The following is a 14,088-nucleotide window of genomic DNA, read 5'->3' on the forward strand; positions in this document are numbered from 1 at the left end:
CACACCTTCAAAATTTTCTAAAAATATTCCCTCATCGAGAAAAAAAATATTTGTCTTTTTCGAAAATTTTTAAAATTTGGAGAAGTCTGTCACTGTAATACCGATAACTCGGCCATTTTAAAAGTTTTTGGCTGATTTTTTACTGAACATTACTTACACTCCGTACAAGACAACCCATTAAAGAATTATATAATTGAACAATAAATGACCAAGTTACAGACCAAACAAGGTGAAAAAAGAAAAATTGGGATTTTTGCCTACCACCAAAGTTGTACATTTTACAACTCGCCCAGGTCATCGGATATCGCTTCAAAAATTTTTGTGAGTGTAGCTGATGATCATATCAAACTTTTTGGAACAGGATTTCTCTCAGTTTTGAGTTTTAAGGTATGAAATGTGGCCTAAACGACTTAGTAAAATTCATCGTAAAAAAGGGCCAAACATGGCAGATTTAAGGCTTAAAATGCCTATAACTCAAAAAGTATCAGTTTTTTTGTAATAATTTTTACAGAATCGTAATCAGCTTGAGAAGACGAATCTTTTAGTACCAAATTTATAATGGTTAAAGACACAAAATTTGTAAAAAAATGTGTACAATTTGTACAAAATTTATACAAGGGGGGACCCTTGTGTTCGAGCTGGAAAATTATTTAAGACAATTTGTCTTCTAAAATCACCTATTTGGTACTAAAAGATTCGTCTTCTCAAGCTGATTACGATTCTGTAAAAATTATTACAAAAAAACTGATACTTTTTGAGTTATAGGCATTTTAAGCCTTAAATCTGCCATGTTTGGCCCTTTTTTACGATGAATTTTACTAAGTCGTTTAGGCCACATTTCATACCTTAAAACTCAAAACTGAGAGAAATCCTGTTCCAAAAAGTTTGATATGATCATCAGCTACACTCACAAAAATTTTTGAAGCGATATCCGATGACCTGGGCGAGTGGTAAAATGTACAACTTTGGTGGTAGGCAAAAATCCCAATTTTTCTTTTTTCACCTTGTTTGGTCTGTAACTTGGTCATTTATTGTTCAATTATATAATTCTTTAATGGGTTGTCTTGTACGGAGTGTAAGTAATGTTCAGTAAAAAATCAGCCAAAAAACTTTTAAAATGGCCGAGTTATCGGTATAACAGTGACAGACTTCTCCAAATTTTAAAAATTTTCGAAAAAGAAAAATATTATTTTTCTCGATGAGGGAATATTTTTAGAAAATTTTGAAGGTGTGCAATCTTATTCTTTTTGTCTATTTAACCATAATATAAAATAAAATCGATGTTCGAAGCAAAAACGTTTTTGGTGTATCTCCCCTTAATGAGGATCAACGTGTTAATCATATATTCCTCCAAAGAGTCAATATTGAATTAGAATTAAACTAATTATATTAGTTTAAAACTATGATAACTCCCTCTGATTTCGCAACTTCTAGAGTTTGAAGGAGCTTGTGTGTGAACTGAATCGGGTCTTAAACTTAAAGGTGTTTTCAGTTAGCTCGATGTAAGAACACAAATAAAATTCTGGAATTAATGCAATGTTTCCTTTTGAATCACAAATATTATAAACTTTCTGTCACAGCAAGACTGCAATCCACAATAGCAACTCCAAACAGAACCCTCTTTAAGTCAACAATTTAAAACTCATCCGAACTAACGTCTAGCATTTTGGTGTGTGCAAAACCTTTCGGGCCCGCGCATTCCTTACTCGGTTAGTTGTTTGTCCTTCCACGCAGCACTATCCGCAATCCGATTAGCAGTCAAAGATACAAATTCATGCATCAAATCGACATTTTCTTTATCGTTATGTTTATATTTAAGTGAATTGTACCTAAGAGTATACCCAGTATCAAAATGCTGGGTATACTCTTAGGCAAATCGTTCAGCTTAATTTTTATGTTTTTACATTGGGGGCAGTGTGTAAAACTGCTGATAGTTTATTTTATCGTTTGTAATTCCCTCTCAGATTAATAACTATAAGATGAATGTAATTCCAAGGGGGACTCCATTATAAGCGAATAAGTAGCAGACTATGCCATTAGATTTTTACGTCCCATGGTCGCTGTACTGGCAGGAAATATGAGAGGGAGAAGGAAACGTTGTAGAGTAGGTAGGTGAGATAGTGGGATCAGCAGGTGTGACAACAGATTCACCAGGTGAGAAGGTGAGAGGAGCTGATGGTTGATAATTGGGGAAGAAACTGGGAAGTAATCTGGAACTGGAAAAAAAGGGGTCAGCGAAATTCAGGGGCTTTACAAATGTGAAAGGCTTCACGAATGGCAGAGGCTTAACAAAAATAGGTCCTCCAACGCAACTGTTTTGGACGTAATTCGAAGCCTGACTGAAACTGCTTTCGTGAGAATGATGTGATTTCTCTTCGATATCGTTCCGCTGATACGGTTTTTCGCCTGTATGAGTCATTTGATGGTAAACCAGTGTTGATATGTGGCTTGCACTGTACGAACATTCAGAGCATTTATACGGTTTTTCGCCTGTATGAGTCATTTGATGTTTAACCAATTGTGATTTTCGGATTGCACTGTAGGAACATTGAATGCATTTATACGGTTTTTCACCGGTATGAGTCCACTGATGATTAACCAGGTCTGATTTTCGGCTTGCACGGTAGGAACATTCAGAGCATTTATACGGTTTTTCACCGGTATGAATCCGCTGATGTTTAACCAATTGTGATTTTAGGATTGCACTGTACGAACATTCAGAGCATTTATACAGTTTTTCACAGATATGAGTCCGCTGATGTTGAACTAAGTTTGATTTTTGGCTATTTGCACGGTAGGAACATTCGGAGCATTTAAACGGTTTTTCACCGGTACGAGTCCGCTGATGTTGAACCATGTCTGGTTTTTGGCTTGCACGGTAGGAACATTCAGAGCATTGGTACCATTTTTCGCCTGTATGAGTCATTTGATGTTGAACCAAGTTTGATTTTTGGCTTGCACGGTAGGAACATTCAGAGCATTGGTACGATTTTTCGCCTGTATGAGTCCGCTGATGTTTAACCAGGTCTGATTTTTGGCTTGTATGGTAGGAACATTCAGAGCATTTATACAGTTTTTCACAGATATGAATCCGCTGATGTTTAACCAATTGTGATTTTAGGATTGCACTGTACGAACATTCAGAGCATTTATACAGTTTTTCACAGATATGAGTCCGCTGATGTTGAACTAAGTTTGATTTTTGGCTATTTGCACGGTAGGAACATTCGGAGCATTTAAACGGTTTTTCACCGGTATGAGTCCGCTGATGTTGAACCATGTCTGGTTTTTGGCTTGCACGGTAGGAACATTCAGAGCATTGGTACCATTTTTCGCCTGTATGAGTCATTTGATGTTGAACCAAGTTTGATTTTTGGCTTGCACGGTAGGAACATTCAGAGCATTTGTACGATTTTTCGCCTGTATGAGTCCGCTGATGTTTAACTAGGTCTGATTTTTGGCTTGCACGGTAGGAACATTCAGAGCATTTGAAAGGTTTTATGCCGGTATGAACGCCTTGATGGGAAACTAAAGACGTTTTTCTGCAAGCACTGTAGGAACATTCAGAGCGAATGTAAGCATTTTCACTGGTATAAACCGATTGGTGTGGAACTAATGCTGATTCCTGATTGGGACAATACAACTGAGAAACACCATTCGAATACACTTCTGATTTAATAGATAAGTTATCTTCGGACTCCTTCTTAATCTCCGTCTTGATCAATTCTGGTGGAATACTTTCTTCTTCCATCTTCATCTCATCTTTAAGGTCTGGAACATTTTTCTGCTCCATTCTGATTCACTAAAACGACCTAACTAACGGTGCCTTTGAACAAACGTCACTAGAAAACAAAATGAATATAAGTTCGAGATATCTCCTCTCCAAAACTAAATTCCAGTGTTAATTTAGTTACATAATAGGAGGAAACAAGTAGTAACCCAGAAAATAGAAAATAAGCGAAGAAGGTTACCAAATTGGATACAAGTTTGGCCAAAGCAGCAGTGAGCAACTGCAGGCATTGACACCATGGAGGTATTGCTGATAATGCAGCTCATGTTACCAAGGTAACACATATTGTGTCATGTTACCTTACCACGATGAATGATGATGTTATAACAGGATCATAGCAACCGAGTGTAGCTGTGATAGTAATTATGTAGTTAAGCGTAATAATCTTGTATAAACATAAATTGAAGAAAATGACAATGAATTCAATAAATTCAACATTTATTATACATTCATCAGATTTTAAATTCAACAGATTTTCCTAATTTCAAAATTTCTGTCATGAATTACTAAAAACATGACTTAGTAATCAATTTTTAAAGGTTTTTTTGGGTAATCAATTTTTAAAGGTTTTTTGGGTGCAAACTGCAAAAGTGTTTTTTCAAAGATTCCTAACTTTGTGCAGTGGAATATTTGGTAATTCATACCCAGCCCCATTCTCTCCGTAACAAACCGTTAGTTAAGTTACAGTTATTTGTTATAGATTTTGAGTTACTCAGTTACATATACCCCATATAATTATAAATATAAATTCTGGTGAGCCATTTGTTAGACACGTGTCTAAATTCGGTTCGGTCCCGGTCAAAATTCGGCATTTTAGCCGGGATTAAGCCGGGATCCCGGTCGAACCTTAGACACGTGACAGTGATACTGGGTTTTTATCGGTCAATTATAGAATTATAGAGGACACTGATATTGGTTAATTAAAACTATTTAATCAGTGATGTTTCCAACAGATGCCGAGTAAAGCCGCGCTGACAACTCTGACTTCCATCTCCCTCTCTTTCCTGATCTTCACTACCCCCACCTTCGCTATAGAGTCCTTCTTCAGACACTTTGCAAAGGTTATCCATCTAGGCAGAATTGAAAAAACCAATAATACATTCTTAGGTAAAAGCCCAATAATCATTTACCTGTAATATTTATTAATTACACTTTAATTAATCAATAGGTAATTAAACTTATTAATCATTCTACAACCCAGGTAAGATTCCCTCATGGTATTTTGTGACGTACAGATTGACCATTGTATATCTGATGAAATATTAATAGGTCTGTATATTCAAACTAATGACGGACATTATTAATAATGACGGGTACCCTCATATAATTCCTCATACACTACTGACGGGTGAACGATTTATGTTCAAATTCCGGATTATTATAGAACTATACGTACTGTGTTAATGAGTGTAAGCTATCAGGCATCTTTTTCAAATATTAGTACTACATTCACTTGCAAGAGCTACCTGGAATACCAATCACAGTATTTTGATAATAGCGATATATGTAATATTTGCTTTTAGGGGTCGTTCACATATTACGTAATCAGCCGAGGGGGGGGGGGGGGTTTCAAATGCTTACGGTTGATTACGGGGGGGGGGGGGGGTTTTGGTCGTTGATTACGTAATCAAAATTTTAATTTTTTACCGATTTTCGAAATACCAATTGGACAATTTTTGTTAATTATGTAATCATAATTTTCGTTTTTTAAACCAATTTTCGTTTAGTAAGTGCTTTGCGATTATTTCATCCATTAATCCGTTGTGATAGCTTTTAATAAATAATAACGTAATATAGGAGGGGGGGCCGGGGGTCAAACCTTGATTACGTAATATAGGGGGGGGGGGGGGGGGGGGGGGGGTTCGGTCGTAATATGTAAACGACCCCTTACTTTTAGGAAGATATTGATATATCAAAATAGAAAATTTAGCACGTTAACTCTGCAAGAGCTGAAATCTTTGCTTGGATCGTATTGAACTAACATTTCAACGATCTCGATCAGCACCCAATCAATGAGTTACAGATTTATAACAGACAATCGAGGTTACTCTCAGCAAATTGGGATAAAGCTAGAGCAATCTTTGGAGCCAATCAAACACAGAATGAAATTAAGTATTGCAAACAGTAATTTCAGACAACTAATAATTATAAAGAGCGCCTCATCACGTGACATAACACCCACGTGGGCGCCCACGTGGTCAAGTGGCCGCCCGGAGCTGATTTGGTGCAGGGAAACAAAGCAAGCTAAAAGGTATAAATGTGGCAGATTCTGTAGCACTGCCTCACTCTCAAAGTTTGACTCGGTGATTTTACTACAGAATTTCAAGTTTCCTCAATCACCATCTCATCATGATCAAGTCCTCAGTATTCTTTCTGCTAGCGTAAGTTATCATCATACTGATACAGTATATTCTCGATTTACTGGGCCTGATTTACTTCGCCAGTTATGGGTTTTATATGTACCGGCTGTTTTGAAATTCATCGCAAATGGATCACCAGTCCAAACTGCAAGTTCATTACCTTACAATTCTACAGATCTGAAATTTACCATCATTTCAGTTCTCTGTTCCTGGCAATGATAGCGGAGTTAGTTTTAGTGGAATGTGGTGTAATAACCGGCGGTGAGGAGAGTTTGCATACACCCATTCTGGGATCTGAAGAGGAGCAGTGGCCGGCATGGCCAAACTGGTGGGGACGGGGTGCAAACGGGGTGAGTTTATTTTAACTAAACTTATTAAACAACCATCCTGATCCAGTGATAATGTTTTATGTTGTTAGTGTTACATAAATAGAGTGGCTCTACCATATCTTAGTTCGTTTGATAATGATTGAAGCCGGAGGTCCCCAGGTTATGTAATGTTATAAAATGTCATACATTTGCAGGGAGCTAACCCGCAATAAGGACACTAACTGTCGATGAACGATAACAAAGTGGAAGAGAAACCGAAAGAAAAACTAAAGGATTATTCATTTGAACCAGCCTGTTTATGCAAGCTCAACCTTGTGATTGTGATTGTGTATATAATGTGGAAGTTTTGGTTTGAATCAATATGAATTATGTGTTTCATTTATTGATGTTTTAACATCTGTAGTGATGAACCATGAAATATAATCAGATTCTGGACTTCTGTGCTCACACAAAACTAGAATAAAATAAAATACAACAATTAAATTATCGATTCAGAATAAATCAGATTTCACTCTAAAATAAGTTCGGTGGTTGTGACTCAATCTTATGACATGTAATCCCATTTTTCTCAATCTCACTTGCGTGCTATTTGCTGTAATCGCGATCAAATCACAGTATTTTTCAATCTAAATCATGACCTATCTGGATCATGATTAATAATCCGATTTTTAATAAGTTAATCGGGCGACGCCAGCACCCCTCCTCGGACAAACATTTCCCAATTTCAAATTTCATCTTCCGGGATTATTGATCATAACGTCCATTCCCCATATCAAACAGTAGGTTTTCCAGGTAAGTGGGAAAGTGAAGAGAACAGCAGCTAACCACGTGCACCGGGAGAATGCTAACTGAAAGTGAAAGTGAAAGTGATGATAATTACTGTTAGTGTTACTGATCATTAAATTGAATGTCGCTGATCAGTAAATTTATAATTACAATTTACAGGTAAATATTGAGTACAGAAAGTCCGATAATGGCAAACTCCTATTTTAACCATGAATTAGCATTAAATGGCACTGTTCCAACAATTTGGCTCTATATTACCAAGGTGAGCATAGTGAGGGTCCAGGAGCCAATGAGAACAACTATCCCTGCCATTGTAAACTCGTACCCAAAGAACGTCGGAAACCAAGCTAGAGTACAAGCGTACTGGGAGGGGAAATGAAACTATTAGTATTATTCATATTATATTGCAAATTGATGGAATTAATATCATAAATATAATTCGGTCGGATAAAAACGGACGTGCCAGTATGAATAAGTTCAAACTCCCCCACAAATGACAATCGGACGCCAAATGTTCACACATAATTACGATAACAATTTATTGATATTATGAAAATTGAATTGGGGGACAGTAAATCCATCCACAATCCATTGTTGATTGTTTTATTCGTGATCTCTACCAGCACCAAAGCTTGATTCAGCTAATAAGACTCCATTATAGAGTTGAATACTTTCTCCGTGTAGTTTTACAGAAAATATAACGCGAACGTAGTTTCAAATTCAGTATGAGTTTGGAGTTTTTGAACACGTTAACTTTATCAACCTATTAGGTAATTAGTTGTAAATAATAAATGAAATTAATATCATAATTCGGTCGAATAAAAACGGGCGTGCCAGTAACTCAAGCATCAAGTTTAACTTAATGCAATCAGACGCCAAATTTTCACACATAATCACGATAAGAATTTATTTATAATTATATTAATATTATGAATTGGGGGACTGTAAATCCATCCACAATCCATTATTTTATTCGTGATTTTTACCAGTACCAAACTTTGATTCAGCTAATAAGACTCCATAGGGTTGCAACGTTTATTTTTGTAGTTTTACGAAAAATATAAGTATAACGCAGTTTCAGTAATTCAGTTAATGCGCTTAGAATTTTGAACATGCCAACTGTATAACCTATTATTCGTTAAATTTGTTTGTATGATCTGATATTTAAATCATAGTCAGATCCGATATGATTCGAAAGCTTTTTTCCTTTTGAACAGCACGTTCAAAATATTGAGTGATGATTAATAATTAATATTGAAAACTCGGCAATTGTGAATTTTTTATAAAACTTAACTTCGAAGGCAGAGAGTTTTTTGACATGGTACTTGGATTCATCTTCTTAATAGCTTCAGTGTCGAGTACTTGCACTCCGCCCAGTAGAAATAACAACATCGTAAGTTAAATATTGAACTTATTATGGTTTCTTTAGTAGTAGTTTCAGATGCAGAAGCTAAAAGCTATTTTATCGTTAAATAGCTAATATTTCGTATTCTTGTTAGTACAATTTCTCAATTCATATCAGTATTTAAAATTTCAAATCTAACCATGAACTGTGCCTATAACATTGCCTATAACATGTCTACAACATGTATAACCCTGTTTATCCTCGTCAAATTTTAGAACGAAGACGATGTGGCTGACCTCAAGGATTTGCTCCACTCATCGATGCAGAGCATAGTCTTACTGGACGACTTGGTTACCAAGCTCACGGAAAAAGTCGCTGATCTTACCATCTCGTTTGCCGATACCAAAGCCGATATGCGAAACCTGAAGACCTCAGTTGAAGAAGAAATAGCGGACTTGAAGACATCAGTTGAAGAAGAAATAGCGGACTTTAAGACATCAGTTGAGGAAGGTATGGCGGACCTAAAAGCTACCCCTCGGGAGGTGATGATAGTGAGCGGGGAGGAACAGCCGGGGGAGGCTAGATGTGCTCGAGTATGTGCTGGAACGACTGGTCGAGGCACCACCACCTGGAATGATGTTTCCTCTCACGGAGTTAAGTTGAGTGTGGACATCAGTAAGTGTGGGTTTGTCAAGGTACCAACTGTCACCACCTCGGTGGAGGGGAAAAGCGCTCAGTGGAGAGCTACCGGTCTTGCTGCAGTCTACACCACAACCACAACCTCTTTCATTATGTGGGTAGAGGGACTACAGCACAGTCCTCAGAGTGGAAACGCTGAGTCCTGGGGTTGGAATGTTGAATGGGTGGCTGTTGGATACATTTGCTAATTCAAACTGAACAAAACTTATTCTGGTGGGATTGTTTGATTATTGACTTGGCGAATATCCTGATCAAAAGGGTTTTTATCGTGTTTCTTTCTTGCATGATATAATCTATGGGGCAATGACCTATCTTCCTTCATAATTATATCTAATAAGTATTGCTGGATGAAAGTAGTTGCTGGCCGTCGCATTTAATTACTTTCCATCGCTTCATTTTTTAAGAGTATCATGTTTAAGTTTTTATTTTACGGAACAGCAGACATTTATAATTTGTAAAATGTTTAGCTAAGAGAAAGCACAACGAACTTTTAGTGTCGATCTTAATAAGTGAATCCTACTTGAAGTACAATCATATGAATAAGTTTAACTGGCGATCGTCCCAGCACTAATTCTGTTAGTTGTCTACTGTCTAGTTAAAGTGGTTTCGTTGGGTTATTTTATAGTCTGAAAATTTGCACCTGAGCACAGTAGATGAGGATATGCTGATAGCTATGTTTGAAGCCGTTAGAATACCACACAAACCAGGCACTCAGTGACTCCAACAGGAAAGAAAGTGTAAATACTGGAGCTATCACCCAGACAGCCGGGGCATAGCTGGGGCGGGTTAATCCTTCATACCTGAAATAGGGGGACAAATCAGCTGTCAGTATTGACTATTCAGCTGTCAGTATTTACCAATCAGCTGTCAGTATTTGCCAATCAGCTGTCAGTATTGACCAATCAGCTGTCAGTATTTACCAATCAGCTGTCAGCCTTGACCAATCAGCTGGCAGTATTGACCAATCAGCTGTATATTTACCGATCAGCTGTCAGTATTGACCAATCAGCTGTCAGTATTTACCAATCAGCTGTCAGTATTGACCAATCAGCTGTAAGCCTTAGCCCTTAAACATTAACCAATCAGCTCTATATGATTTGCTTCTAAATCAGGTACAACTGTAGAACTCTGTGTAATCTTACCTGTACCAGTAACCTACCACTTCTCATTTTGAAAACAGGAAATGACCACACTTGCTCCAATCACACTCCCCCCAACAATCACTAAAAATACCATGAACTTGACATAAAACGGCTGGTAAAGTTGGTTGTGCGACATACCGGCGGACAAAGGGACAAATGTACAAATGTACAAACGGACAAATGTACAAACAGAACACAACTAAAAAGTACGGCTCCACTAAGTGGAGACTTTTCCACTCCCGACTGTATTGATCCTTGCAGTTATACAAATCAGAAAGAAGTTCCTCGGGTGAGAAAATAATAATTCCCCTACAGCCCAACCCCTAGTACTCAGTAGTAGTACGTACGATGGAAAATCATTAATTGTACTGATTGCTACTGATATGAGTGACTGCTACTGATAATAACATAAACCCGCCACGCAAAGGGTTTATATAACAGATCATCCCGCGCTAGCGGGATGATCTGATAAACACATACGAGTGCGCGCAGCGCACGAGTTTTGTGTTAATATGTAATCCCGAATTACCTGAGGACCCCAGGCTATTATGTTCATTAACATAAAGATTTGGCGGAATGACAGGCTGAGCGCGGCCCAGTAAATCCCGAAGCGCCAGCTGAGGGATTACATTTATTCAGCCCTGAGCGTGAAGTGTTTATGGATTATAATTATCTCCGGCGATTTCGACAAGGGATTTATACTTTAGAAGAGAGTGATAAAATAGTTTTTATTTCGGAATACGGGTCTGATTTTAGTAATATTTTCGGTTTAAAGCGGTAAAGACAGAATACATAGTCTTCATCTTCAAGTCAAATCCAACAGAAACAAGAAAGCACTCTAAAATGTAGTTGAGTCGTTGAACAGGAATTTGGTCAAAGTCATTGAAGTCACGAGCAAATCTGGATGACTGAAGCCAAGAATTAAATTTGTTTAGAGCCCAGTTGTTGACTCTAACTGTATTGTCCGGAACACGATTGGAAAGCAGTTCATCAATCTGAATGTCAAACCGATCTGTCATAGTGGAGCAATAGCTTGAACGTTAGCAGGAACAAGAGCTGGAAGGAGAGCAAGCAAAACAATACTATTTTTAGGGCACGGACAAGGGTAGCTGGCTAGTCGCCAACTTCTCACGCCACGCGTTGGAGAAATTCCAAGAATTAGCTGTTTTGGCAACGTTCCCAGGAATTTGCGTGTAAAAGAAGTGGACGGTTACGATGTTTCATAATCATATCACGTGGTGCGCTTTCGTGTCACGTGGTATAGACTCGGCGTATGCTATTGGTGGCACGTGGTACGCACGTGACGCGCCCACGTGATCGCGCGTCTAACTGTTCTACTATTATCGAGTTCAAATCAGCAGTATCATTGATTATTGTAAGTCGGAGAATTGAATGATAAACATCAGTTACGACTAAAAAGCGGGCCGGGTTTATACAAATTTCCGGGGCGGGATGATATCACCTTGAGATGTTTATCTAACAGCGGGCCGGGCTGAGTGATAATATGATCCCGCGTCGAAATCCCGGAGATATTTATATAATATGAGTGATTGCTAGTAATATGGGTGTTTGTTAGTTATATGAGTGACTGCTAGGGAACATAGCTAAACGCTTAAAGTGATTTGACACTATCATTTCGGTATAACTTGTAAAATCCCAATATTTTTTTGCCGAACACGAAATTAATGGCTTTGATATTTAATCGGTAAATCTTATTTATCGTTCTTATTTAATCGTATGATCTTTTAGCTTGTGTGTTGATAACAGTTGCTCTCTTATCAGTAAAATCGTTTAATTACACTGCGCTCACCGTGTAGCCTTGTAATACAAGTTACGTACATCATGGACGATATGGAGTTATTAGAGCGTGTGTCAGCTCGCTCTGTGTATTTGACTGAAACGCATCAGGATTTCCAGTCTTGGATTACAGAACTTGAAGAAGCCTCAAACTGTGATGAATCAGAGTTCTCAGCAGAACAATTTGAAAAACCAGGGAAACCGACTAAGAAAGTTATGTCAAATTTATTGTACAGTGTGTACAGGCATATGAAACAATTTGTAGGAGAAGCTGTCAAAATGAAAGAAGATGTGGAGGAGTTGAAGAACTCTCTTATTCGATCTCAAAATTCGGTGATTAAACTGCAGAGTGAACTTCTTGAGGGCAAATCAAAGCAGTTGGAATATGTTCAGACCACCGTTAAATCTGCCGTTCAGGAAAGTGTACAAGCTGAGATCAGGTCATACAGTAAAGCTGTTTCGAAGGTCCCGCCGGAAACTGCAATGACAGAACAGAGCTTGAAAAAGGTAGTTCAGAGTGCTGTATCGAAAGAGGACCGCAGTAGGAATTTGGTCGTGTTTGGTTTAATGGAGACAGATGATGAGAAACTATCCGATAAAGTAGACGAACTGTTTGAACAAATCGAAGTAAAACCACGCTATAAAGCTGTCAGGATTGGAAGGACATTAGCCGACAAGACCAGACCTGTCAAAATATCGGTCTCAAATACCAACAATGTCCACGAGATATTATTGAAATCGAAAAAACTGAAACTGAGTCAGCACCACAAAACAGTTTTCATTTCTCCGGATCGGTCACCTGAGGAGCAAACCAAACACCATCTGCTGGTATTGGAAATGAAACAGAAGGCTAAGGACGATTTGAATAGACGCTATTATATCAGAAGTGGTATTATTTGTTGTGAGGACAAGATCCTAGACTAATTTAAATTATTTACGACATTGTCATATTCATTTCCACGCTTGTCTTTTTCACTCACCCTTTAGAGCCGCTCTGACATGGTTAGTAGCTGGCACTTGTGCCGGCAGCTAACCATATGGGCGGGATATAAGCACATTATTTCATTTCATTTCATTTCATACTTCAACATGTTTCGAACTGACGAGTTAAAGTGAAGTTTCCTATTCAAAGAGCTTTAGAGCTAGCTAACTAGGTATGTCCTGCTCAATAATTATGGAAATATTTAAGGTTTATTTAGTAATATTACGTGGCATGAGACCATTTCACATTTGACCGCCATTTCTTTTAGCATTTTTAGTGCCATCGTTATATTTCCTCTGGGAGCTAAAAGTAAAATATTGGTTTGATTTCTTTATTTGCTGAAAAACTAAAAACATATTGCACCATTTCGGACCTAACAGTTTATTATAACAAAAAAGCATTTCCACAGCGAGCGCAACAAAAATAGAACAAAGAAAACATTTAAAACAAATAAAACATTTAAAATTAAAACAAAAGATTTTCCGTGGAGCACTGCATTGCCTCACCCAGCAAAGACTATAAAAAGGAAGTTTTTCACAGAGAAATTCAGTTTTCTACTTTAACATTTAACATTTAAGCAATCACAAAATGACGAAGTTGTTTTTGATCGTACTGATGTTTGCCGTCATTTTTATTTGTGATGCAGATGGAGAGAAAAAGAAAGGGAAAGGAAGGAAGTTTGTTCTCTTCGACAGAGAATTGGAAGGTAAGTGTAAATATAAATTCGTCCGGGTGTTTTATTTGAATAGTTTTACAAAATCTCGTGATGCAGGCTAGTTGAAGAAATTTGCAAATTAGTAAAAGATTTACTTTTAAAAACAACGCCCAAGTCTAATCTGTCCTTAAAAACAATTAACT

The 14,088-nt window shown here is 37.6% G+C and overlaps 1 protein-coding gene across 1 annotated transcript; it reads left to right on the forward strand.

Annotated features, from left to right (window-relative positions):
- Positions 1-8,570: 8,570 nt before the first annotated feature.
- LOC134818565 (uncharacterized) lies at positions 8,571-9,746 on the forward strand. Its single transcript, XM_063828181.1, has 2 exons — positions 8,571-8,658; positions 8,886-9,746. Exons 1-2 carry the CDS (start codon positions 8,584-8,586, stop codon positions 9,495-9,497), a joined length of 687 nt encoding a protein of 228 aa, XP_063684251.1. The 5' UTR covers positions 8,571-8,583; the 3' UTR covers positions 9,498-9,746.
- Positions 9,747-14,088: the final 4,342 nt, after the last annotated feature.

Source organism: Bolinopsis microptera, chromosome 7 (assembly GCF_026151205.1).
Source record: "Bolinopsis microptera isolate Bmic1 chromosome 7, MBARI_Bmic_1.0, whole genome shotgun sequence".
NCBI classification, from domain to species: Eukaryota; Metazoa; Ctenophora; class Tentaculata; order Lobata; family Bolinopsidae; genus Bolinopsis; species Bolinopsis microptera.

Excerpts from the sequence above, each read along its gene's own strand:
- LOC134818565 (XM_063828181.1), top strand. The coding sequence starts at position 8,584 with ATGGTACTTGGATTCATCTTCTTAATAGCTTCAGTGTCGAGTACTTGC. Across the intron at positions 8,659-8,885 it reads CCAGTAGAAATAACAACATC|AACGAAGACGATGTGGCTGA; the intron begins GTAAGTTAAATA and ends GTCAAATTTTAG.